The sequence below is a fragment of the Mirounga leonina genome, unplaced genomic scaffold (assembly GCF_011800145.1).
Source record: "Mirounga leonina isolate KUSES-001 unplaced genomic scaffold, KU_Mleo_1.0 Mir_151, whole genome shotgun sequence".
Classification (NCBI taxonomy): domain Eukaryota; kingdom Metazoa; phylum Chordata; class Mammalia; order Carnivora; family Phocidae; genus Mirounga; species Mirounga leonina.
The window spans coordinates 21,121,610-21,148,620 of NW_023270377.1; the positions used below are offsets into that span (position 1 = coordinate 21,121,610).

Sequence of the window (27,011 nt, forward strand, 5' to 3'; positions counted from 1 at the left end):
TTAAGCTCAGAGTCACTTAAAAATCACATTTCCATCCAATCAGTTTCATCTCCACTTGTTCAAAGCCCCTTGGGTGAATCTCTTAATAGAAGTTAAGATTAAGGTCTTCCCTGTAGATATCTGGATTCATGTTCTTTAAAGTAATGATATTAGGGAAGTGATGAATACAAATGAATATGTTTAAAAGAATTCCTTTCCTTGGCATTTAGAGTGTGGGGAGAGAAATATTTATTATAATTGGAAATCAAGACTAAATCCCCATGATTGCTTGTTTAAAAAAATACACCAAAGGTCACTTCTTTTTTGAAATATGCAAATGGCCATATTGACGATTATGCTACTTAAATATAGAGAAGCCCTTTTTGAAGATTGCAGTTTTAAATTTCTCTTAATCGTGTCATTCTAACTTTCAGAAGCCTTATAACCTACAAAGGACGTCTCTAGAGTTGAACACTGTTTGATGAGACAATATTACCTAGGTTTTGAAATAAAATATTAAAAATCTGAAAATTATGGGCACATTCATTTTAATTCTTCTTTTGTAATATATTATCCTGCAGTTTAAGCTATGGACATACTTCTTCAAAAAGAATGTTTCTGAAGTACAAAATGTTAAAGGGGCTGCTACCTTTAAGTTGAATGTTCATAACTCATTAAAGAGAGTGCTGGAGGATTTCTTCCAGGAACAGAGAAAATAGAAATGAACTGCCATGTGGCCCAAAGCCCCTGTGTATGTCTGATTTATATCTGGAGATTATTGATCAAGCAAAACAGCATGTAATGACACTTTTCCAGAACCTTCCATGACAAGCCAATGTAATGCAGTTCTGGAAGACACCTCTCCCACCTTGGCCCCCCAGTCCAAGGAACTTCCCGCTAAAGTGTCTAGTAGAGCTAAAGGCAGACCCCAACTCATCCCCTAATAAAAGTACAGTATGCAGTGTGCACAGGAGTTCACATTATACACAGCATAACCACAACCTCTCTGCAGTGATCCAGCTCTGGAAACACTTGTCCTTGGTGTTTATTTTGCTTTCCTTCTTCTAGCTGGGTGTACGACCAAGCCAGGGAGGGGAAGCACCGCGAGAAGTGACTTCAGAGTCAGGAAGCATCGTTGTGTCTGGCCTGACTCCAGGCGTGGAATACGTGTACACCATCTCAGTCCTGAGGGATGGGCAAGAGAGAGATACTCCGATTGTAAAGAAAGTGGTGACACGTAAGAGCAGTTCTTTGCCTCTTTTAGTTTTTAAAACTGGTCCGATTTTTAAACATAGGTGCTATTAGTACCACTTTTTGCTTCCGATAACGGTGCAAGGGGAAGATCCCATCCCTACTTACCTTACTAGCTATTTGCTAAATTTGGAGGAGCAAGTTCAATATGGTCATATATTCTGTGTCATCAGAACTTTTCTTTCCATGTCAAAAATATTTATGAACTGGCAAGACAGGAAGAATTTCAGTAGTATTGCAAAATCGTTCACCGTAAAAAGAAATGCTCTCAGAGAATCCCTGTCCACCATGGTTTTATAGAGTAACTTCTATATTTTTACTGATTCTTGAAAAGAAGGAAGGGAGGGGGAAGGGAGGAAGAGAAAGAAAGAACGAGAGAGAGGGAGGAAAGGAGGGAGGAAAAGAGAGAAAGGAAAAACTTTCCACAGGTCAAGTGCTCGGGGTTAGCTTTAACTTTTAATTTAAAACATTTTTTCTGCATAGCATTGTCTCCACCAACGAACTTGCACCTGGAGGCAAACCCTGACACTGGAGTGCTTACCGTCTCCTGGGAGAGGAGCACTACTCCAGGTAAGCCTGGGATGTATCAGCGGGCAAGCCATTGGAAATCACTCCCCTGTTCCAAGAGTTTCTTTAAACGGAGGATATTAATACCTGCCTCAAAGGGTCGTTGTGGCACTGAGTGGCAGGAGAGTCCTCAATAAATGTCCAGTCTTCCTCCTTTCCCCTTCGTGGGTCCGTCATGGGAGTCGAGTTTAATGTGCCCTGGGTCACAAAGGCTCTGTGCAGTAACTTCCTCCTTCCTGTTTTCTCTAGACATTACTGGTTATAGAATTACCACCACGCCCCTAAATGGCCAACAGGGATACTCTTTGGAAGAAGTGGTCCATGCAGATCAGAGCTCTTGCACCTTTGAAAACCTGAGTCCTGGCCTGGAGTATAATGTCAGTGTTTACACTGTCAAAGATGACAAGGAAAGTGTCCCTATCTCTGATACCATCATCCCAGGTAATGGAAAAATAAGCTGTTATCCCGAGAGTGGCAGGTTCGACGAGAGTGGGGATTAAGATTTTAATCCCCAGGTGGTTGAGGGTGTCAAGTACATTTGGGATTTAGTTCTGACCTCCCAACCACACTCTCCAAAACCATGAAGTCAAAGCAACTGTTTGGACAAATGCTTGCTGTTAACACCGCTTTCCTGTCTGCTTCACCAAGGTGCTGTTTGTGGCGATGGGATGTAATGGAGTGGCTCCCATGGCATTAACTCTGTACTGTCCGCTCACGTGGAAATATTACTAAAACAGTCTCATGTGTCTGTCCTCAGTACTGACAGGCTAAAAGTAATATGGTAAATGCATCCCATCGGCGCATTTGTCCCTGATGTTACAGTTCATACCAAATTTCAACAGCTGTCTATAAAATCGTACCTATCTCCATATGTGAGCATTGACATAGCCCTTGGTTGACACGTTCAATTCTTCATCTTGCAGTTTCAAATCCTTCCTTTATAAGATTGAAAAAAAAATATAAAGAAAGGCCACACCTTCGGGTGTTCTTTCTTGTGGATTGAAAGACGACATTGAAAAGACCTATCTAGGGATAGGTTTGTTATTTGTCCAAAATTGGATTGTGACAGAATGAAAGCATTGGACAGATTGTGTTCTCCTTTGCACTATTTGGTAGAATGCTTTTACTAATGCTGATTAAATAACTTTGATTATGAATCATACAAAATATTGGCAGTGGTCTTGGACTCAAGTCTGTCTTCCTCCTGAATGTGCTTTTGAACGGCACATTTCACACCATACGTTCATAATGCGTTAGCATTATGGCCATAATGTTGTCTTGAGTTTTTTCTATGGGAAAGGAAAGAAAAACTCACATACCATTTTTTTTTTAACCTTCTTCATGCAAGTTCTGTTTTCCTACTAAAAAAGTTTTGGCTTTTTTTTCTTTTTTTAAAAAAGCATTGCTGATACTTAAAGATATTATGTCTAGGTTCTAAGAATGGTTTTGACATCCTAAACAGCCCTATAATTTTTAAGAACCTGAGAGGTTCAAACCCTACTGTTTACTTTTCAAATGCAAGAAAATCCCTAAGAACATTGTAACCTGTTTTATTCTCCCAGGGAAGCAAACTATATTCCTGATGCTTAGGACGTCTTTTTGGAACATTGGGAAAAGATCGCATATTACCATCATTGCTTTAACATTCTGTCAAGTTTGCCACTAGTAACCTGACGTACACTGCTTTATTTTTTCCTCTTTTTTGCCTCTATCTTTCTTTTGCCCCCCCCTTGCTTTGTAACTCAATAGAGGTGCCCCAACTCACTGACCTAAGCTTTGTTGATATAACCGATTCAAGCATCGGCCTGAGGTGGACCCCGCTAAACTCTTCCACCATTATTGGGTACCGCATCACAGTAGTTGCGGCAGGAGAAGGTATCCCTATTTTTGAAGATTTTGTGGACTCCTCAGTAGGATACTACACAGTTACAGGGCTGGAGCCGGGCATTGACTATGACATCAGCGTTATCACTCTCATTAATGGCGGAGAGAGTGCCCCCACCACACTGACACAGCAAACGGGTGAATTTTGAAAACTTCTGTGTTTGAGACATGGATGGTGTTGCATGCTGCCACCAGTCACTCTGGTTAAAGATGGACGTTTCACAGGGAAAGCCAGCAATTTGCCAGCGATTATGAAAGGGAGGGTGGGTTGGGGGCCGGTAGGGGATTGGATGTATATGCTAAACTGATTGGTCAAAGGCATATGCACGTGGTCTTAAATACACTTCCATTTAAACCACAAAGGTGCAGAAAGCTAGAGAGATCTGATCTGTTCCATACAAGATGGCAAAGGTTAAATGAATTTGCAGACCTGGAGGGTTTTTTCAACATATCTTACGTGAATACCAAGTTAGGCAATGAGCACCGGTTAATAAGAAAGGTACTTCCAAAATGTACCGTGATGCTCTTCCTTCTACTCTTTGATAAACCCTACCATGTTCCTTCTTTGTAGTTGACTAAAAACCCAGTCAAATTTAGGGTGGTTTGGAAGGGGGCTGTTTTGACATAGGAGAAAAAGAAACTGGAGCACGGTGGATTGCCTTGCCCTGTCTAGGTAAAGAAACTCCTCTTTAACCAGCCTGGGGCTGAGCATGCAACATTACAAAGGTTCTCTGCCCTGCATGGTAAGAAACATGCCGAGAACCAATTTGCATGAACCTTTTCACTTGTAGGTAGAATTCACGGAGTGGGATTGTAGCGATGGCGGGAGCTGTAGTCACCCCGTGTCAGGGGAAATTCAGGACCCTCTTGTCTTTTTGTCTGTGTGCATGTGGTTCTTCGGAAAGTACCGCTGTGTTTCTCTTTGCTGTGTGGCAACTTAAGCCTCTTCAGCCTGGGTTAAAATAACTGTCAGTGGTATTAATAATGTACTTAAAATCCACATAGTTGAAAGTAGATGCAAATTATTCGTTCATATGTACTGATGGCAGAAAGGTTAAAGGGGCCTAACAGTACTGTGTGTAGTGTTTTATTTTTAACAGTAGTTCACTATGATTTAGATTAGATTTAGACTATTTGCATGATGATGACTCATTTCCTTTATGCATGAAATACTGTTTTTTACCTTTCCAGCTATTTTTGTTAGCTTTCATTTTAAAATTACCTTAACCTGGTCTTCCTTCTTATTTGAAACCAGCTGTCCCTTCTCCCAGTGACCTGCGATTCACCAATGTTGGTCCAGACACTATGCGTGTCACCTGGGCCCCACCTCCGTCCATTGAATTGACCAACTTCCTGGTGCGCTACTCACCTGTGAAAAATGATGAAGATGTTGCAGAGCTGTCAATCTCTCCTTCAGACAGTGCAGTGGTCTTAACAAGTAAGCAGTCAACTGTATCTGTTCAATAAATCCTAAGCTAGAGCCCCAGGAAAGAATTCCAAGTTCTCAGGTAGGAACAACTAAGATCAAGACTATAAGCTAAACTCCAAATAGGATGTGCCACTCTGTGCCTTTTGAAGGATGTCATGTTTATTGCTATTTTCATGTATGTATCTTTGAGATCTACTTTTTAAAGATCACACTAGAGAAACACCAGCAGCGAAGTTCGAAGACTTCAAACAAATTCTGCTTCCAGATGAGCACATAAAAATAAACGAATGTCAAGAGAAATGTATGACTAAATCTAAATGTTTGGAGAGAGAAACAATTGAGGATTGAAAATAGTGTCACCATATCTGTTTTAGTCTCATTTTTTTTAAAAAAAAAAGGTGTCGAGCAGGTAATCTCTAGCGTTTGAAAGCATAGAAACAGTGACTTGTTAGGATAGATCAGGATGCTGCTTTGAAGAAAGAGCCAGAAGTGTAACTGGTACTTCAGAAAGAATCTGTTGGCAGGATTTCTCTGAAGGCTGAGGACCTAGAAAAACAGCAACCATTTATGGAAATTGTGTCTTTCTAGAGCCTACCTTTTTGAAATAGACATCGTTGATTAAAGAAAATAGAAGGAGGCTGAGACATGGTGCTGTGTTTCCTGTCAATGTCTCTTCTCGTCCTTCTCACTGGAATAGGAAAGTAAACACATGAGAACAGCCTTGGTTTCCACACAAGCAAAGAAAGAGCTCACATTTAGGTACAGTACCAAAGGATGGTCTGAAAACATTCTCTATGTTGCGAACATATTTTAGAGCAGGAAAGGCAGCTCAACATGACCATAGTCTTGGCTTCTCATTTCATGACTGAGGGTGAGAATGTCCTTATATCTGCATATCGACAGGCTCTCGTTTCTGTTCTGGAGCACTCCGGAATAAGTAGTTACAGCATCGCTCAGGACGCAGCCCCTGCTTCAGGACCACTGTCTGCCCCACTGACTGGTCACATGTTCATCATGTGTTCTAACATCTTATTCTAGATCCTGCTCTAGATTGCAAAGTCCCGTCTCCCCCCAGAGAAGCCGTTATTACCCAGTTTTATAGATGAAGTGACTGAGGTTTGTAGTGGTTAAGTAAATTACCCCTGGGCAAGCAGGGATAAGGAAAGTGGAGTCTGAGCATACAAGCCTTGCAGGGGCCTCTACAAAATGGTGTGGAGGGGAATGGGGTCTACCGAGTAAGAAATCAAAGAATAGAACCCTTACTCTGTACTTTTTTGGGGACCTCAAAATGAGAGAAGAGGATACTCAGGAAAGCGTATGTAATTTTTTCAGTATTTTGTTCTTACTTTAATATGGCAGAACCAATCACTTTCCCATGGACTATGACTCTTTTCCAGTAAAGGTTAATTATTAAGGCCACTGGTCTTGGCCTAGGTCAAATCCTTTATGATCTCAGGCAAGTATGTCAAAGAAGACAACTTCTCTGTGCCTCCATTTTCTCATGTGTAAAATGGGGATAGTTGTAAACCAAAGTTTTGGAGGTGATGGATACGTTCATTGTCATGAATGTGGTGATGATTTCACAAGTTCATACATATGCCAAAACCTGTCAAAACTGTACACTTTAAATATTTGCACTTTATCGTATGGCCGCAAGTCTGCTTTAAATAGTAGCAAACTGTTTGCTAGGGTTGTTGGTGACGAGTCAGTGATAATCCACAGTGCCGTGGTCATTATCATCACATGCCCTCAACAGACGTAATATAAAGTGGATGACAGAGAGAATACTACGGGGCAGCAACCATCTTATTGCAGATAAGATGCATAGTATTGCATACTCTGAGAAGTGCGTCTGAGGGTAGGGCTTAGAGACGTTAGAGGGCAAGGTGACCTTTCCTTATCAACTCATTACAGCCTACTTCCAGGTAGCAACATTCACGTCAGTATAAGTAGATTACGGGACTCAGCTTCTCTGTATGTTGTTTTATCCATTGAAATAGTCCTAAGAGCGCTTTGCTTTTTTCATGCTTGTGAGCACAATTTAAAAATAAGTCCCCTTTGCCTCTTCAGATCTGCTGCCTGGCACAGAATATTTGGTCAGTGTCTCCAGTGTGTATGAACAGCACGAGAGCATGCCGCTTAGAGGAAGACAGAAAACAGGTGAGTCATGTTGGCAGTAGGCAGATCAAATAGCTTTTACCTACCAATTTTAAATAGCAAAATGGAATGCTGCTTCTAAAAATGTATCTCCATTTTTGTGGTGGTAATGGTGTTTAGAGCCTTGTCATGACTTTCTGATCACTGGTCTTAAAAATTAAATGACACTTCCGCAAGTATTACCCTGACTTTCAGTCACTAAGATTATACTCTAGGCTTCCAGAGAGGACTCAAAATAGTCCAGAAACATTGTTGTCTATCCTTTTAAAAAATCTCCCAAGAGTAATATAATCCTTATACTTTAGAGATGGTGAACAGTTCTTCTCATTAGGCAGCTCTATCTAAGGCTGACCCAACACTAAAATTGTCATGGAAGTCTTTTCCCTCCTTTGCTAAGCCAACAAGTTTCTCTCTTTTTTCTGCTTGATGAAATATCCATTTGCTATGTAAATAAGTTGAACCGAATCCCGTAACATTACATTTCTTCCTTAATATGAGGGCTTCTATTAATTTTTCCCTTTTAAAAAAGTGCGATGTGGTGTATCCATTAATTTATTTATTATAGTCCACTTGGTTCCAAAGAGGAGTTGTGATATCTCAATTTACTTTTACTAAAATAAAAATGTTCTGGAAGGCCCAGAGAGATTAAATGATTTGAATTTGAGATAAACTCTAAATTCTTATTAATTTTTCTGCAGTACACTAAATTTTCAATTCATGAGGATTTACCTGCATTGTAATTTGTCCAGGATGATGGACATTTTTGAGAGCTTTATGTTTGGCATTATTACTACCCTGTTGACCTATCAATTTCCTCTTGAGTGCAGAAAGCTTCTTTGAGAACCAAACACTTAACTTGAGAGCAGGCATATCTTGCCTTATTTTGAGTGACACACTTACAGGATAGAACCATAGAATACTTGAACACTGAAGCATTTGAAAACAATTCCCAGAATATCTTAAACACCTGTCTTCAAAAGTGATGCAGAAACCTTTGGTAACGACACATATAAATCACTCGGATTACTTAGAATAAAGAAAAGAAAGCTTGAGGTGGCCATTGGAACTGGTTCAGTTTATGATTTTGAAATTTATGTGTGGCTTAGAATCAGTGCATCATGGCCTAAGGTTTATGGCAATTTGTTGTGCTAATGAGAAAGGACATTTTTCCCTATGTTCTTCCTCATCTCCTAAACTGGTGATGTCTTTTTTTTCCCCTGGGTGGGAAAAACAGGCCTTGATTCCCCGTCTGGCATTGACTTCTCTGATATCACTACCAACTCTTTCACTGTCCATTGGATTGCTCCTCGAGCCACCATCACTGGCTATCGCATTCGCCATCATCCCGAGCACACCGGTGGAAGACCTCGGGAAGACCGAGTGCCCCCCTCTCGGAATTCCATCACCCTCACCAATCTCAATCCGGGCACAGAATATGTGGTCAGCATTGTGGCTCTGAATGGCAGAGAAGAAAGTCCTCCCTTGATTGGCCAACAGTCAACAGGTAACTTGTTTTTTGGTCTGCAAAGAAACTCAGAGGACTTTCTGGGCAGCTGGTATCTTCTGGGAAACAGCTTTGTGTTGTCTGAGTCATCATCTTTTAAAAAAATAGATTGTGGTTATGAGGCATGGAGAGAGAATTGAGAGAATATGTAGAGAAAATCTCCTTCTTAGACTCTATTGAAGGTAATTTTTTTATCACAGGAAATTTCTCACTGGATATAGATATTGATACATTTCCAATACCCAAAGTTTTATTCAAAATATTAAGAAAATCCCCCCTTCAAAGTTCCCTTAAAAACAGAATTATTTTAATGAAATAGCGTCAGTATTTTTAGGAGATAGATGCTGAGGTACTTAGGGGAGAAGTAACATCATGATACCTGTACCTCGGGCTCAAATGGATTAACAAAAAGAGAAAGACACAGAAAGAGAGACAAGCAAATGTGGCAAATGTTACCAATTAGCAAATGCCCAAGAGAAGGGGATATAGGCATTCATTATATTATTTTTGTAACTTCTCTGTTGTTTTAATTTTTTTTAAGTAGTCTCCACGCCCGGCGTGGAGCTCAAACTCACGACCCTAAGATCAACACCTGAGCTGAGATCAAGTCGGACGCTTAACCGACTAAGCCACCCCAGGCGCCTCTGTTTTAAAATTTTTCAAAATAAAAAGTTGAAGGAAAAAAAAAAGCTTCAATAAATTTATAATAATCATTTTATCACAATTTGAATTGCCTCCTTAACCGCTTACCTTGAATTGTTCATAATTTTTATTTCTGCTAATTTTACATAATATTTACATTATTATGTGCAGGAATTATAAAGGCAGCTATCTGAAAAATGAGCAGAGTGAATCTGGGCATTGTTTGAAAGTTATAGATATGGAAACTTTCCCTTGTTTTTCTAGTTTCTGATGTTCCAAGGGACCTGGAAGTCATTGCTGCAACCCCCACCAGCGTGTTGATCAGCTGGGATGCTCCTGCCGTCACAGTGAGATATTATAGGATCACCTATGGAGAAACAGGTGCGTTAGTAAAATGCTATTTCACTCCAATCAAGTCAGATTCTGTTGTGGGCAACCTCAAAACCCAAGGGCGGATGAATATTTAAAGAGACTTTGGCAAGTCCATTCAATGGAAACTTGTCTCTTCCAGGAATATGTGAAAAAAATATGTATGCTCTAATTGGTGGCAAAACCAAGATACAAAGTTGTTTGTATAATACTAAAGGAGGAACAGTAGAGCTGAGGAAGAAAGAATTACAAATTCACAAATATATGATCAGTGGTGAAATAAGTGATTTGTATTTTTTTTTACGTTCCTGTATTTTCAGAATTTTATTTAACATGAATGTGTTACATTAATATTTTGAAAAAGGAGCACAATATATGCCATCCTGGGTTGAGGACTTACCTTCTTTCTCCTTCTAATGTTAATCCACAACTCAGTGACATTTGAAAGCTGGAATGTTAAAATAGCATTAACTGCAATTTTCTTCCAGTTTTTACACACTTATTAAGGTTCAGTACATGCATAAATAAGTATGTTTCTGTGTGGGCCCTATTAATAATACTCTTTTAAAGGGAATAATCAAAGGTGTGACTAATTGCTGTCTCAGTATGTGGATGTTGTGACTCAGCAATCCCCAACTATTTCTCAGCCCCTCACGCTTTGAACTAACCCCTTTTCACACAGGAGGAAGTAGCCCTGTCCAGGAGTTCACTGTGCCTGGGAGCAAGTCGACAGCTACCATCAGTGGCCTTAAACCTGGAGTGGACTACACCATCACCGTGCATGCTGTCACTGGCCGTGGAGACAGCCCGGCAAGCAGCAAGCCGATTTCCATTGATTATCGAACAGGTACTGACTCCTCCTCCGGGGAGCCAGAGGAATATTTACTCGGTTAGGTTTGCAATGTTCTCCCAAGGTATTTTCCTCGTTGTGGAATTGCTTTTCTTTTTGAATAAGATGAAGCAACACAGACAGCTAACAGAGTTTTGAGCCAGATATTTGAAGAAGCACCGCAAAGGGCAGAGATTTTGTCTGTTTTGTTAACGGATATATTCCATGTGCCTACAACAGAGACAGGCATAAGGGTGTTCAATAAATATTTGTTAATGAATGAATGAATGAGCTGATAAGGTAAGAAGACAAACACCTACTTAGAACATAGTTTCTTCGTGAATGAAACAGCCATCTTGAAAATAGGTAATGGTACCTAGATGCGTGCCCCACCTCCCAAAGGCAATCTCGGTGTTTCTGCAAAAGAAACACCTGGGAGTGATTAAAGTGATGAGAGATCTTTCCGTGCCTACCAGGACTGGAAACAAGCCATGTCCGCTCTTGTCCCCACCGGCTGGGGCCTCACTGGTTTCTCCTTGTTCTTATTTGTAGAAATTGACAAACCGTCCCAGATGCAAGTGACTGATGTTCAGGACAACAGCATTAGTGTGAGGTGGCTACCTTCAAGTTCCCCTGTTACTGGTTACAGAGTGACCACAACTCCCAAAAATGGCTCAGGACCATCAAAAACGAAAACTGCAGGTCCAGGTAAGAATAACCGGCATCTCCCATTCATCAGGATAAACAGAAGAGGGCCACACATATGCTTTTTAAAATACATGGCCACCTAGGTCTGAGTACTGTACATTTTCATATCATATGTCAAAGTTTCCCCATTTGTGAATTCAGGGCTTGAGATTGTTACAGACTCCCTCCACAGCAGAATTTTTAGGAGAAGTGCATTCCTCATTTTACATGCGTAGTTCTGTTCGTTGGTATGGACATCTTGCATTATTGGATCTCTCTTTGTGGTTTTATTTAGTCATGCACACAAAGGAGAGAGGTGGCCTAACTTTTTAAGATCCTTTTAGGTCTTGTTTTTGTTTTCATATAAAATCCTGGTAAAATTAGGATCCTAAGGCAATATCTTAAAGTCAAACTAATTTTCATTTTTTCCGAGAGCAGCATCATTCATTGTTGGAGACATCATATTAAATTTTAGAGTGGATCCTTTAGTTTGACTTTACTCCAATATGGCGATTTGTATTAGCAATGAACATATCTGTCCAAGAGAAATCATATCTGACTCATCCATGTTTTCATGAGAAATCTACAAATGAAAAATCCAGGCCACCAGGCATTTATTACCAAACTCGGACAGCCACTTAACTGGCCTTACAGTGGATGACACAGATCCTGCATTTGCTTTTTACTCCCTTTGCAGATCAAACAGAAATGACCATTGAAGGTTTGCAGCCCACAGTGGAGTATGTGGTTAGTGTCTATGCTCAGAATCAAAATGGAGAAAGTCAGCCTCTGGTTCAAACTGCAGTAACGAGTACGTAACCAATGCTTCTTTCCCATTTTCAAAGTCAGTTTTGTTCTTAGGCATCTGTATGCCTTCCTCATGTCTTTTGCAATTACACCTAGAGAAAGCCAACTCGGTTAGTTCGTTATCTTGAGCTGAGCCCTTTACAGACATTTTTCCTTCTTGGTGCTAAGCAATGAACATCCAGGGAAAGAAGTTGTGGAACTACCCTAGTTGCTGTGCTTCGAATTTCTTTTGCTCATATGGCCTCAGCAAAATCTCATTTGCTTATAGCAAATCTACAAAAAATATTTTGCCTGGACCTTCTTTTCTACGACTGGATGGTAAAGTTGATTGCAGCGTGCTTCATGAAGGTGTTATGTTCGGAGCATTTGGAAAACTGTCTGGAGCACATTTAATGTAAATAATAGAGGGGGGAGAGAAGAGTTAAAGAAAGATTATAATAATCTGAACCTAACGTTGAAAATCAACCTTGCCACTTCCAAGGTATAGAAAATCCAGGTCTGTGAGACTAACATCACACTGCAAAAATGAATCTTGGTAGAATATCGTAAAATTAATATGAATAAATCCTCCCTGTGGGGACATTTTGCAAGGTGCCTATGTGTCTCACATACACCTACGTCTTAATAAGTGATGTAACATTAAATCTTTTCTAAACCAAAAGAAACTTAATCATGTGTCAAGTAATTTTTCCATTTGATAGTGGGTTAATTGGAATTGAATTAATCCAAGAAAATGGTATCTGCAGAACTGCTTTGCACGTTATAAAAATGCTTATTTCACAACTTGCTTTTCACATAACCTCTTACCATTAATTTGCCTAACAGACATTGATCGCCCTAAAGGACTGGCATTCACTGATGTGGATGTCGATTCCATCAAAATTGCTTGGGAAAGCCCACAGGGGCAAGTTTCCAGGTACAGGGTGACCTACTCGAGCCCTGAGGATGGAATCCATGAGCTATTCCCTGCACCTGATGGTGAAGAAGACACCGCAGAGCTGCAAGGCCTCAGGCCGGGTTCTGAGTACACAGTCAGTGTGGTGGCCTTGCACGATGATATGGAGAGCCAGCCCCTGATTGGAACCCAGTCCACAGGTATATCGTTAACTGCACCACTGGGTGCTCACGGGCACAGCAGCTTTATGCCCTGCTGAATGAGTTCTACTTGAGCGGGCTATTGAGTCCCTATAAAGGGGGAAAAAAAAGAATAAAAAAAAGCAGCCTCTCTATTAGGAAAGACCCTCTTTAAAAAAGAATTGTCATAAACTATAAAGTTTAGGTGATAGTCAGGTACAGTCTAATACAGGGAGGTTTTAGAGTGGCTTGGCTTATAAATAAGGCCCTAAAGTGAGACATTTGAAGATGATACTAAAATTGTGGATTATTCCCTAAACTCTGACTCCCTGTGGTTATACTCACTGTGCATAAAGGAAAGAAGTTTGGCATCCTAGAACTTACTCTAAAAAAGGAATCCAAACTGGGCCATTTTCTAGCAGCATGATTCTGAGAACACGTAGGTAAGACCTTCCTTCTCTGGTTAGAGATCATGTGCGGGGTGTGTGATTTGCTTAAAGAATTGAGAACCGGACACATAGGAGCTGGTTTAGGGCGAATGCTTTCCACAATACTTTATCCGCTTGTGCTTTGTTTCTGAAGCAGAGTGGAATGCTAAATTTGTGTCCCTGTGACAGCATAAACCCTGGGGGGGACTATCTGTATTATTGCTCTTTGCTTCTCTTTTCTGCTTCTGTTGTGAGCCAGTTTTCTTCTTATGCTGCACCACAGAGAATACTTCAAATTTAGCAGCACTATCTGCTGTGGGGTTCAAATAAAGAGGATAAAAACATAATTCTATCTTTTTGGGGATGGAATACTCTGTGAAATGGTTTTCCATGCAAAGATCATTTATCTAGGAAAAGGGCTATTGCTCATCTTTCCATACAAATGGAAAATCAATCCTAATGGCCAATAAGCCATTTTGATTTTTTTTTTTTTTAAGGGAAAGCAGAAAACCAAACCAAACCAAACCAAACCAAACCAAAACAAACAAAAAATGACTTCTAAAACCTAAAGTCTCTTAGACTTCTGGCATGGTTACCCAAGTGCCTCCAGTGATTCTGAGAATTGGTAGATATAGAACACATTTTTTTAGCAAACGTTTTCTTTATTTTGCATCCCTTTTTGTACTTGCTCATACTGAATCTTTGCTTGACCAGGGAACCCACCTAACCAAACTTCTTGGAATTCACTTTATTTTCCCTCTTCCCCAGTTCCTATAAGATAACTCTAACCAATGACCCTCCTGACAGCCATTCCTGCACCAGCCGACCTGAAGTTCACTCAGGTCACGCCAACAAGCCTGACTGCCGAGTGGACGGCACCCAATGTTCAGCTCACAGGATATCGAGTACGGGTAACCCCCAAGGAGAAGACTGGACCGATGAAAGAAATCAACCTTGCTCCTGACAGCTCATCTGTGGTTGTGTCAGGACTCATGGTAAGAAGTGCCCTTTTTCATTGGAATAAAGTACAGTTGGCCCTTGAACAACATGGTTTTGAACTGTGTGGGTCCACTTCTAGACGTGGATTTTTTTTTTTTTTTTATAGTACAGGATTTATAAATGTATTTTCTCTTTTTTGGATTTTATTAATAACATTTTCATTTCTCCAGCTTACTTTATTGTAAGAATACAGTATATAATGCAAATAACATACAAAGTATGTGGTAATCAACTACTTATCAGTAAGGCTTGTGGTTAACAGTACAACTTTTATTAGTTAAGTTTTGGGGGACTCAAAAGTTATAAGCAGATTTTCAGCTGTGCAGGGGGTCGGCACCATTAACCCCTCCGTTGTTCAAGGATCAACTGTAGTTATCTCTTTCACAATTTAAGGTGGTGGAGATAAAATATCATAATAAATCTTACTGTGTTCTTTGCCTCTGCCATCAAATAATTTTATTGTAATTTTGTGTCAAGTAGAATTCTCTATATTGACCTAAGCTCTTCCAGATGATTGTCTGGGATGGACTTTTATAAATAGTGTTGGATTTTTCATAGCTCTCTAAATGTATATTCATTTTCTTTATTTTAAAAAGGCTTTATGTGTGTATGGGGGGGGGGCGCAATTCATATGTCCATAGGCTGAATGCATAAATCCACTTTGGTTATGCATTTTCTGAGCTCTGTTACCTTGACAAGGAATATTTTCTAGTTCGTACCAACCTACCTGACCCTCCCTTCATTGAAACATTTATAATCCTTTACACGCACATGTGGAAAACTAGCCAGGAATCTAGGAAATTGATGTACTTCTTAACATAAGGCCAATTTCAGGAGAAATGACAGAAAGAGGTTTCAGAGACAGAATAGAGCATTCTCTCTGTCTCTCCATGATCACACAAATTCATGATTGGCATCTGTCAGATCATAAAGGAGAAAGACAGGCTAATACCCATTTCCCCCATTTTGGATCAGCTCAGTGTAAGAATGTAAGTTATAGCTTACTTAGTGTTAACCCCTAAGCACTTTTTTTTTAAAGTGGGTATTTTATTTATTTGTACTTAAACCTATAATCCAGTCAGCCAGACTGGTACTATTATCATGAGACATTAAAATGCAAAACATCTTTCTACAAATACTAGAATAATGAACAAATTAACAGTTCTAGTAAAACATCACAAGGGACAGAGGAAATCAATGAAGCACATTATAGCTTAACCCTTCACCATTAAAAATTGAGGTTATTAACAAGAAAAGCCTCACAATCTCAGAAAATACAAATTATCCTTCATCACACGTCTTTGTATCTTCACTTTCTATTCTTGAGGTTAGATTCTAGAGCCTAAAGATATCCACATTAGGATTGTATCTGGTTATCTCTAGCCAGAAACACCTTTTATCATGTTGTCCATAGCAGCCAACGCTACTGAAACCTCTTTGACTCCAATCGTACCCCCTCAATGGACACAATAGGAATAATGGGAAACAAAAATATTGAGGCAGAGATATATAGGACAAAAGGCAAAGCCTAGGAGAAGTAATACAGCCACTGCCCGAATTGAGATCGAATAATATACTCATCGTCACACATCTTCAGGCTGTATATTCACAGAGTAATTTGGGAACAAATCCATTATTTGCTGGGTACTAAAATACTTAGCAGATTGTTGTATTACACTATGGCTTTCCCCAGAAGTTTCTAAGATGGACTCCAAATCGCTGATGGAATTTTGCTGGAACTGGATCTGGGGCTGCAGGGATTCCTCTCCATAGTTCTGGAGCTGATTGTTCCAGGCTTGGGGGCACCAGGTCTGACTGGTCCAGGAGTGGTTGCTCCAAGACTGGCTGTTCCAGGTCTGGTTGCTCCAATTCGGGTTATTCCAGGTCTGGTTGCTCCATATTGGAAGTTTCCGGAAGTGTTCCTCAGGTATCCCTGGTGGTAGGAATAGAAGCCTGGGTGTTCTGCGGTTGCTGTGCTGAGTCACACTCTTGTTCTCCTTTGGCCAATGGTTTTTCTGCCACCTCTTACATTTCATTCTCTGGTTCTGGAACCAGGTCTTCACCTGCTTATAGCTAAGGTTCAGAATGTTGGAAAGTTCTTGCATCTGCTGGAGACTGAGGTATTTCTGTCTCTGAAATCAATCATTGAGGAGATAGAGTTGGGTCTGAGAGAATACGGTTCTGATCTTCTGTTTCTTGCCCTGGGCCATAGCTTCCTTCCTCACTGTTCTCTCCTCTCCAGAAGTGGGTGGTAGTTTTACCCTGGGACTGGTGGAGGAGTCGGGGCTGTCCTGAACAAGCAGATCCACGGAGGAAGGAAGAGGAGAGACGGTCTCCGCGTGGGTTGTCTCAGCAGATGACATTTGCAGGAACACATAATTTTCTTCAGGCCCATAAATCTCAGGCATTGGAGAAGAGTCCCTAGAACTGGGTGCTTCGGGGCCAGGCGGGCATTGGGGCAGAGCTGGATGTGCACTCATGTTGGTGAGTTGAGGGTAGACGGGAAAAAAAAAAAAAAGAGTGAGATTGTAAGAAAGGCCCAGGCTTATGGATCTAGGTGGAAGAGCCGAGAGGAGTAGGAAGACCTCCAGATGCTAAGAGTCAGAAAGACAGGATGAAGTGGGTCACCACTGCAACAGTAAGAGCCAACCAGCCCAGTGCAGCCAAAAGTCCCTAAGCACATTTTTAAATTCATATAATTTACATGTGTTGTTGGTCATCTGCAGTGTAGGAATGAAATTCATCTAGGAATTTATAGTGCTGTGGGTTTGCTGGTTTATTTTTTCTTCTACAACCGTTGTGTCTTTCTAATGCGGTAGTGAAAACACCTGTGCTTTAGAAGGTCACTCTGCTAAAGTTTACTGTGTCCTCCTTTCTAGGTGGCTACCAAATACGAAGTGAGCGTCTATGCCCTGAAGGACACTCTGACAAGCAGACCAGCTCAGGGAATCGTCACCACTCTGGAGAGTGAGTAATCAAGCTTTTCGGTATCAACAAACATTCTCCATAAGTGGTAAATGATTTTCTAGATCACCAAGTTCATAGAAGGAATCCCAGCTCGGAAACCGATTTGCTTGCCCATCTCTCTCTGAATTGCTGCTGTCAGCGTTTATGCCCCTCCCGACAGAAAGTGGTACACGGGCACGTAAATAGAATCACTCCAAACGTTATCATGTTAGTGTTCGGAACTAGGACTGATACCTAGTTTATGCTCTACTTGTTGGAATTTGTTTTCATAATGTCTGGGGAGGACACACTGGCTTCTGCTGTACCTTAATGGTACAGAAAGTATTGGGCGAAATTGGGCCCAATTTCTGTACCAAAGTACTAACAATACATACATATATTATTGCTGGCTGGCCATATCATTGTAACTCCCACTACACTTATTTTATGTTATAATATATTAATAATTTTTTTTAAAGATTTTATTTTATTTATTTGACAGAGACACAACGAGAGAGGGAACACAAGCAGGGGGAGTGGGAGAGGGAGAAGCAGGCTCCCCGCAGAGCAGGGAGCCTGATGCGGGACTCGATCCCAGGACCCTGGGATCATGACCTGAGCTGAACGCAGTCGCTTAACCAACTGAGCCACCCAGGCGCCCAATATATTAATAATTTTAATACTTATTGGGGTACTGGTAGAGAGTATAAAGCCAGACTTGGGAACCACTGGTAGCATCTGTAAAGATTTTTAGTTAAAAAAAAAAAGATATGCAAGGTGAGTCTTTTCATATTTTTTAATTACTGTCAACCTTTCTTTCTAGATGCCACAGGAGAAAATCTATATGTTATTAGTTATGTGTAGAAATGGATATATTTAGTATATAATAAAAACACATTTTAAAATATCAAAACTTTCCCTAAAGGAGTCATCCAGGCATTGATCTCTGGTTGTGATTTGTGCAGATGTCAGCCCTCCAAGAAGGGCCCGTGTGACAGATGCTACCGAGACCACCCTCACCATTAGCTGGAGAACCAAGACTGAGACAATCACTGGCTTCCAAGTTGATGCCATCCCAGCAAACGGCCAGACTCCAATTCAGAGAACCATCAAGCCAGATGTCCGGAGCTACACCATCACAGGTCAGGGAATTCACTGTACTGACTGTGTTTGTTGATTGCTATTCCCAACATATATTAGCTTATCAGTTACTCTACCACTTACACTGATTAAATTTATTGCCAATGTTTTACAATAATCCCAGCTATAATTTTTAAAAACCTACTTTCATACTATGATTAGAATTAGTTGTATTCTGTGAATGCCTGATTTTGTCTAATGTTTGTCAGAGACATGGCATGAGTTCCATTTATTAAATTTAATCTTTTATCAATGTACCCTTTCTTTTTTTTTAAAAAAGATTTTATTTATTTATTTGAGACAGAGAGAATGAGAGAGACAGAGAGCACATGAGAGGGGGGACGGTCAGAGGGAGAAGCAGGCTCCCCGCTGAGCAGGGAGCCCGATGCAGGACTCGATCCAGGGACTCCAGGATCATGACCTGAGCCGAAGGCAGTCGCTCAACCAACTGAGCCACCCAGGCGCCCCAATGTACCCTTTCTTATCAAAAAAATCTAACAATGCTTAAAACCAAAAGAAACTCAATAGTGGCATACAGTTCTTAACATTAACCTCTATTATAAAACATAATTAAATTTTAAAATAAAATAAAGATCCAAGTTGTAGTCAGAGAATATTCAATATCTGGCTCAATTTAGGTCTTTTTGTGATTTAAAATTCTGATTCCAGTTACCAGTGACTGATGACAACAAAGGGAAAACACACTCAGTAGGTGCTTGCCCCTCATTCTCCAAGACAGCTACTTCTTCTTTTTTTTTTTTTTTAAGATTTATTTATTTATTTTAGAGAGAAAAAGAGAGAGAGCGGGAGAGGGGCAGAAGGAGAGGGAGAGAATCCCAAGCAGACTCCACGCTGAGTGCAGAACCCGACGTGGGGCTCCATCTCACAACCCTATCATGTCCCGAGCCAAAACCAAGAGTCGGACGCTCAACCGACTGTACCACCCAGGCCCTTCTCTGAGATAGCTACTTTTAACATAGCATTCTTTAATTTTAAAATTTACTTTAGCCAGTATCTTTGTATGCATCAGTGATTTCCTTTTGAGATAATGTTTCTCATTAACAGTTAACAACCATGCCAGGCTCTAATTTATCGCTCAAATGTGGACCACTTCTGTGGTCTGTATACGTATGGGATGATAGAGGAACCATGAAAATTGCAGATGAGTTTGAAAATTTTCCAGATAAATTAAAATCAGATAAAAAGCATCTCTTCACAAATCGCAGGTTTACAACCCGGCACTGACTACAAGATCTACTTGTACACCCTGAATGACAACGCCCGGAGCTCCCCTGTGGTCATCGACGCCTCCACTGGTAACCACTTTTTTACTGGAGAAATGCCACTGACTTAAACGTGATGGGTCATGTGAACTTAAGAAACAAAAATCAGGCTGACAGTGAATCATTTTTATAGTTATTAGAACTCTCAGATTCTCTCAAGTCTGTTTCTAAGGGTGGAAAAAGAGTGTGGGAATAATTTCCCTGGTTATTCACTTTCTTAGAGACTTAACCTTGTTTTCTTTTAGCCATCGATGCACCATCCAACCTGCACTTCCTGGCCACCACACCCAACTCCCTGCTGGTCTCGTGGCAACCGCCCCGTGCCAAGATTACTGGTTACATCATCAAGTATGAGAAGCCTGGGTCCCCTCCCAGAGAAGTGGTCCCTCGTCCCCGCCCTGGTGTCACAGAGGCTACTGTCACTGGTATTGCTGCTTCCCTGTTGCCATTTTCCGCCGGACTCCCTAGGACACACAAAGTGCTTAGCAGATTCCAACTGTGTCTTTGATGCTGTATCATGAGAATAAGAAGCCCCATTTCTGATAACTTCAAAAAGCATCCTCTATCAAGGAGCTGTAGAGCTCAGTACATCTCAAAAGACATGGATTCATGAAAATACAATAATTCTAATACTGTCTAATGGCATAACTAGAATCTTTTTATTGGCTGTATGTTTGCCAGATAATTGTAAAGTCCTGTCCTAGAAAAAAGACATTTTTCAAAACAAACTAGCTAATTGAGATCCTGTCTTCCCCACTAGCTCTCTAAAGATCTGATGATCTAATAGGCCTTGCCAGAGTGCCACCTGCCACTGCCTTCATTACCCAGGTTCACAGAATGGGTCTTGAGACAAAGGGATTCCCAACCACCCATACTGGAAAGCATGCCTGGAATGGGGAATCAGGGTTGTCCATTTCGGTGGGAAAGATCATAAGCCTTTGGTATTATTTTTGTCCAGGAGATTTAATTTTTAAACTCTCTTCAGGATATCATCTGGACTTGAAAATCTTATAGAACACAGAGATGCCAGAAAGAGACACTGCTTTTTTAGAAACTTTGGGGACAGGAAAATAGAATCACTCATGGAAGGAGTTGAATTGGCTTCCTACAGGGGCCACACAGAGATTGGCCACCCTCTCCTACAGAGTACTTACCTTTGTCTACCTTTTCATTGATCCTGCCACTGAGGACCATCTCGTTATTAGGCCCTAAGTAGATTCATGTATACAATCTGCAATGATCTCTCCCAAATGTATATCCCACTGGTGGTGTACGGTGCTGATAGATTTTCTTGAATTCAAAAGGGCGAGTAAGACGACATGGTAAAAGAATACCCACAAGATGTTAGCATAAAAGTGCTTTTTCAGGTGTCAGATTTGATAGGAAAGTTATTAATTTACCAAGTGGCCACAATATGTGGAGTATTTGGGTTTTGTGGGAAAAAAATGAAGTCGATTTTACCTTTCAGGAGGCCAAAAAGGCCAGCCAGAGAGAAGACGCTTGCTTCCCAATTGTATCTCCTGGTAAGGTCAACTCCCATTTGACTAGCTGAGCCCACAGACATAACGTGATGATCTGTCCTTCCATCAGGTCTGGAACCGGGCACCGAGTACACCATCCAAGTCATTGCCCTCAAGAATAACCAGAAGAGTGAGCCCCTGATTGGAAGGAAAAAGACAGGTAAAGGGCACCTTCTGGGTAATAGGAAGATAATGAAGACAAAACTAATTAGAAGTGATCAATTTTGCAGTGAAAAGGCTCTCCAGATTTTGATAACTTTCTCATGGAAATTTTTTCTTAATCAGCTTAGCATATATATGTTGTGCTCTTTGACAGCACAATAACCTAACATAATCTGCAGCTTTCCGTTTTATTTTTCTCTTCGCCAATCAATATAAAGCCTTCTATTCACCTTTAAAAAATCTAAGCCAGATATTAAAATGTAGAAACCAGGTTGCTGTTATTGCTATTCTTCTATACCTTCTGTTGAAGTTAATGTTAAAAAAAAAAAAAAAATAGTAGGGAAAATAATCCTTCCCGTTCTCTTTATTTATCATCCGGTTTCTGAAACTTGAACTAAATAATCATACTTTTTCATCCAATTTCAGTTTAACTTGAAGAAAATTCGTTATTTATACTAATAGAATTTTTGAAATAAACATGTATGTATTTTTATCTATTTTTACCATTTCAATTCATGAAAAACTGGAATTCTCATACTTCAGATGCTGAAATAATTAGTCTGGATTCTAGTCCTTATAACATGATTCTCAAATGAAGAAAAGAAGAGAAAAGCCTGCACATTTCAGTTCCATTAGGCTTAATTTGAGCAGAAGTAGCTTCCGTGGGGCTTAGCGGTTCAAAGCTTTGTGTGTATGATAAATTCATACTAACGCTTTTTTCACTCTAAACTATAAAGAAACCTTTGAGAAAAATCATAAAGATTTCTTTTTTGGAAAAAGTGTCTTGTGATCTAAGAGCTGCTAATGTTCTAGAGTCTTTGATTAGATCGATAAGCTGTCATTGTTGCCTGAATTGGTAATGACCACTGCTGCTACTTTTGGGAGCTTAACACGCTTTGCTTTTTTGGCTCTAACCTCTCTTGGCTAGATGAGCTTCCCCAACTGGTAACCCTTCCACACCCAAATCTTCACGGACCAGAGATCTTGGATGTTCCCTCCACAGTTCAAAAGACCCCTTTCATCACCAACCCTGGGTATGACACTGGAAACGGTATTCAGCTTCCTGGCACTTCTGGTCAGCAGCCCAGTGTTGGGCAACAAATGATCTTTGAGGAGCATGGCTTTAGGCGCACCACACCGCCCACAATGGCCTCCCCTGTAAGGCATAGGCCAAGACCATATCCGCCGAATGTAAATGAGGAGATCCAAGTTGGTCATGTCCCCAGGGGAGACGTTGACCATCACCTCTACCCTCATGTTATGGGACTCAATCCAAATGCCTCTACAGGACAAGAAGCTCTTTCTCAGACAACCATCTCTTGGACCCCATTCCAAGAAAGCTCTGAGTATATCATTTCATGTCATCCGGTTGACATTGATGAAGAACCTTTGCAGGTAATTGATTTTTCTCTTTACTTCTGGGCAGCCTAGAAATAAGTAAGCTAGGTAACTGAAGTGACCAGAGCTCTAATATAAACATTCTAGGGCCTCTTAGAAAGGTAGCACGCTTGGGATGCCTGGGTGGTCAGTCAGTTAAGTGGATGCCTTCAGCTCAGGTCATGATCCCAGGGTCGTGGGATTGAGCCCCGCATTGGGCTCCCTGCTCAGCGGGAAGCCTGCTTCTCCCTCTCCCACTCCCCCTGCTTGTGTTCCCTCTCTCGCTGTCTTTCTCGCTGTCAAATAAATAAATAAAATCTTTAAAAAAAAAAAAAAGAAAGAAAGAAAGTTAGCATGCTTAAGCCCTGGTTTCTCTTTTTTAGATCTCAGTATGGCTGAGCTTTGGGGGATGTACCAAAGAGTAGCATCAGCTTTTGTTTCGTAGAGAGAATAAAATAATTTCTATTATTCTCACACATTTGAGGCTCCTTAGTAATATGGACAAAGAAATGATCTGAGAAAAGAGAGATAAATATTCTGCCTGAACTTACATTTGTGCAGGAAGGGCTAAAATGCCATCCTTGGGGCTCCTGGCTGGCTTAGTTAGAAGGGCATGTGACTCTTGATCTCAGGGTTGTGAGTTCGAGCTTCAGGTTGGGTATAGAGATTGCTTAAAAATGAAATCTTTAAAAATAAATAAATGAAATAAAATGCCATCCTTATAGTTTGTCCTTGAAGAATCCCATTATCTACAGTATGTCCCAGGAAAAAGAATTTACATGAAGTTGTGCACATCAGCTGTTATAAGTGACTGACTCTTTAAAACTTTTATTCTTTAATTTGTCTTGCTGGTACCAATTTTTAGTGGGTTCTTATTTTTAGAAAGTGGCAGAATTAAAAAAAAAAAAACCTGACTACACTGTGAAAGATTTATGAGCTTAGAAACATGAGTTTGAGGATTTGCCCAAATGCTTTAAGGACCCCATGTCGGGGTCACATGCCACCTTCAGATATGAGTATATCTCCCACACAGCGCAGTGTCCACGTTTTATGTGAAAAGGGCATGGCCAGGGGAGTCCAGTGGGCTTGCACAGGCCTGCAGTCACAGCAGGATGAACAGGAGGCTGTTGAATTACTGAGGGCTCCTGGTAACTATGGAGCACATAGGGTAGATTTTTGACAGGAAAATTTGGCAGATTGAAAAGATGGCCCCTCACCCAAGTTCCGTTTCTCTCCACGGGCTGGTCTGGGACGTTTATACATACCCTCCTTCTTTGTCTTCCTTTGCTTTACTTACATAGTGCAGGTTGTTGATAAGAGAATAGGGAAAGAGTCACGTCAATTCCTCAGTATAACGTTTCTCCCTCACTTTGGATGTGCCAATGATTGCAGTTCCGAGTTCCTGGGACCTCTGCTAGCGCCACACTGACAGGCCTTACCAGAGGGGCCACTTACAACATCATAGTGGAGGCCCTGAAAGACCAGAAGAGGCACAAGGTTCGGGAGGAGGTTATTACTGTTGGCAACTCTGGTATGTGAATGCCTGGTTACTCAGGCGCAGGCTCCCCTCTGGACTACTCCAAAGACACTTTTTCTCTCCACTGTTCCTTTGTTGTTGTTGCCTTTTAACTTTGGGAAGTGATGCCATGAAGTAAATGAGCAACTTTACATTCAATTATTCTTCCCTCATAGTATCCTAGTTTCTTTGTAAAGTAGTCTCAGTGATATGATAATAGACCTGGAAGGGACCTCAAGCGTGATTTAGTCCAACATTCTGACTCCCTGCTAGCGAGTGTCTGAGTTGATACAGGGCACTGGTCCCCCAGACCCTCTGCTCCTCACCACATTGCTGTCCTCTTGCATGATCTCTAAGTACCGAAACGGATTATCTATAAAGGAAATTCCCTATCTGCAGACATTAGTGACTGCTGGTTTTTGTTCCTGATGTAAAATGCTACAAACATACTCCATTTCTGTTCAAAGAGCTACCTTCTTTCAATGTTATTTCAATTTCTTTTTCTAATTATATAACCCCAAAGCCAAAAAAGAAGTTAAATGATCACGGACCCCTCTTTGTAGCACCTGCAAAGTCCTTTTAAATCAGTAGTGAATCACCTGGCTTTTTAACCTGCATCAGCTGAAGATTGACCAAGGAACATGAGATAGGGAATCCTCAAAACCATGAATCTTCAGTCTTCCCACCAGAGGGTTCTCTATCCCACAGCAGCAGGGAGTGCTGAATTCTGTCTCTGTCAAATGACAGGCTTTTTTCCTAGGGTTGCAGATGACTGTGATATTTTATATGTATAAATATCTGTGAATTTAAGCAGTTGACTGTTTGGTGGGGGGATCATATAGTACTTGTTTATTATGTATCCATGGTGATGCATGCCTTCTGCCTTGTGTGGTTTTACTAGTGGAAAGCCACGGGAAAGGAATTTTCAAAAGCACAAAAGTCTTTGTGCTTTTCCACATCATTTTTTTTTAAAGATTCCATCTCCATAACTTAAGTCAGGTGGAATTTTAACTGGTGGCTATTTTTAGGAGGGTTACTGAAACCCCTAGTAACACTTTAGGTTCCTTTCATTTTCCTTTCCAACCCCGTATCCCCAGCAGCAATATTCTGCATTCTAGCCAGGTTCTCTGGCCTTTCAGACATGTCAGACTTCTTAGTTTCTCCTCAACTCTATTTTCTTCCAGGTCGATGCCTTTTAAACATTACACACTTCAAATATCTATTGCTTTCGAGCTTTTGATTTTTGCACTGTAAAAAGAAATACACACAGTGGGATTCAAAGTCACAGAAATTAGTTTATGTAATTTTTAGAGAATCATTGGAAGCATACTTTGGTTTCACAGATTACTTAAGTTTTCTCAAAACATAAAAACCGATATACTAGACAACACGAAGAGACTACATTACGTATTCTTAAGTCATTCATATCACTTGCTTTCTCTTATTTGGAACAGTTGATTTTAATGATAAAGTAAAGCTCTCCTATTACTAGCATACTAATGTACAAACTCTAGCTATGATGCAAAAAATGCAATAATAAAAGTGAATATTGCATTATAATAGTATATAAAAATGGCTAAGACTTTTGCATTAAAACCAAAGGATGCTCTCTAATAATTTTCTTTACTTGGTGAGCACTTTCTAAGTGCTGGCAATGGACCAGTGCTTTGAATTCATGATATCCACGTAATCTTTACAAGATGCTGAGCAGATATATTTTTATGATTAACCCCATATTACAGATGAGGGAAGTAAGGCAGAGAAATGCAAAATAACTAGCTTAAGGTCACTCAGGTAGTGATGGAGAGACATTTCAGCCTTTGCATCCCACTGGAGTTCTTAACTAGCTTAAAAATGCCTCAAGATATGTTTCAGGTGCTATAGACTAGTTTTACCTGAAATGGTGATTTTTTTAGTACTGATGGCAAAAATGGAAGTTAGAGTCCTTTTAAAGTGCTCGTGGTAAGTGTCCTCTGGCAACATCTAAGCATTGTTTATTAGAGCAACTGATGCATTGGTAAAACAAATGAATGTTTCTTAATGCTGCTGGGATTTCTGTTTTAGACTAGGTCATTATAACAATAATTCAGTTTTCTTCTTATGGTCTAAAATCACCATTAAGATGTCTTTTTTTTTTTCTTTTCCTCCTTTTTTCATGTAGTCAATCAAGGCCTAAACCAACCTACAGATGACTCATGCTTCGACCCCTACACAGTTTCCCATTATGCCGTTGGAGAGGAGTGGGAACGGTTGTCTGAATCTGGCTTTAAGCTCTCGTGCCAGTGCTTAGGCTTTGGCAGTGGTCATTTCAGATGTGATTCATCTAGTGAGTAGCTTGCTTTGTCTGTCTCCTCCAGTTTCATGCATTTGCACAATGTGTCAAGGAAGCATGTTTGGCAGACACAGGCTCTTCCAAACATGAAGCAAAAGAGGGGAGACTGCTTGACTCAAAGTAACATTT

General features: G+C 40.5%; 1 protein-coding gene and 1 pseudogene across 10 annotated transcripts in view; one reads left to right on the top strand and one right to left on the bottom strand.

Annotated features, from left to right (window-relative positions):
* Positions 1–27,011, top strand: part of FN1 (fibronectin 1) — a 67,687-nt gene that overhangs the window by 34,158 nt on the left and 6,518 nt on the right. The window contains exons 22-42 of one of the 10 annotated variants that reach the window (XM_035007213.1): positions 1,048–1,216; positions 1,714–1,800; positions 2,047–2,238; positions 3,547–3,819; positions 4,937–5,119; positions 7,181–7,270; positions 8,502–8,771; positions 9,678–9,794; positions 10,465–10,629; positions 11,164–11,319; positions 11,996–12,109; positions 12,931–13,200; positions 14,415–14,602; positions 17,486–17,573; positions 18,518–18,694; positions 19,919–20,008; positions 20,221–20,400; positions 21,566–21,655; positions 22,586–23,052; positions 24,427–24,565; positions 26,712–26,876. In XM_035007213.1, the coding sequence (XP_034863104.1) occupies positions 1,048–1,216; positions 1,714–1,800; positions 2,047–2,238; positions 3,547–3,819; positions 4,937–5,119; positions 7,181–7,270; positions 8,502–8,771; positions 9,678–9,794; positions 10,465–10,629; positions 11,164–11,319; positions 11,996–12,109; positions 12,931–13,200; positions 14,415–14,602; positions 17,486–17,573; positions 18,518–18,694; positions 19,919–20,008; positions 20,221–20,400; positions 21,566–21,655; positions 22,586–23,052; positions 24,427–24,565; positions 26,712–26,876 (3,670 nt within the window). The remainder of the gene's footprint in view (positions 1–1,047; positions 1,217–1,713; positions 1,801–2,046; positions 2,239–3,546; positions 3,820–4,936; positions 5,120–7,180; positions 7,271–8,501; positions 8,772–9,677; positions 9,795–10,464; positions 10,630–11,163; positions 11,320–11,995; positions 12,110–12,930; positions 13,201–14,414; positions 14,603–17,485; positions 17,574–18,517; positions 18,695–19,918; positions 20,009–20,220; positions 20,401–21,565; positions 21,656–22,585; positions 23,053–24,426; positions 24,566–26,711; positions 26,877–27,011) is intronic. The other 9 variants (XM_035007214.1, XM_035007215.1, XM_035007216.1 and 6 more) reach the window with 9 other exon arrangements.
* LOC118012073 lies at positions 15,159–17,542 on the bottom strand (annotated as a pseudogene).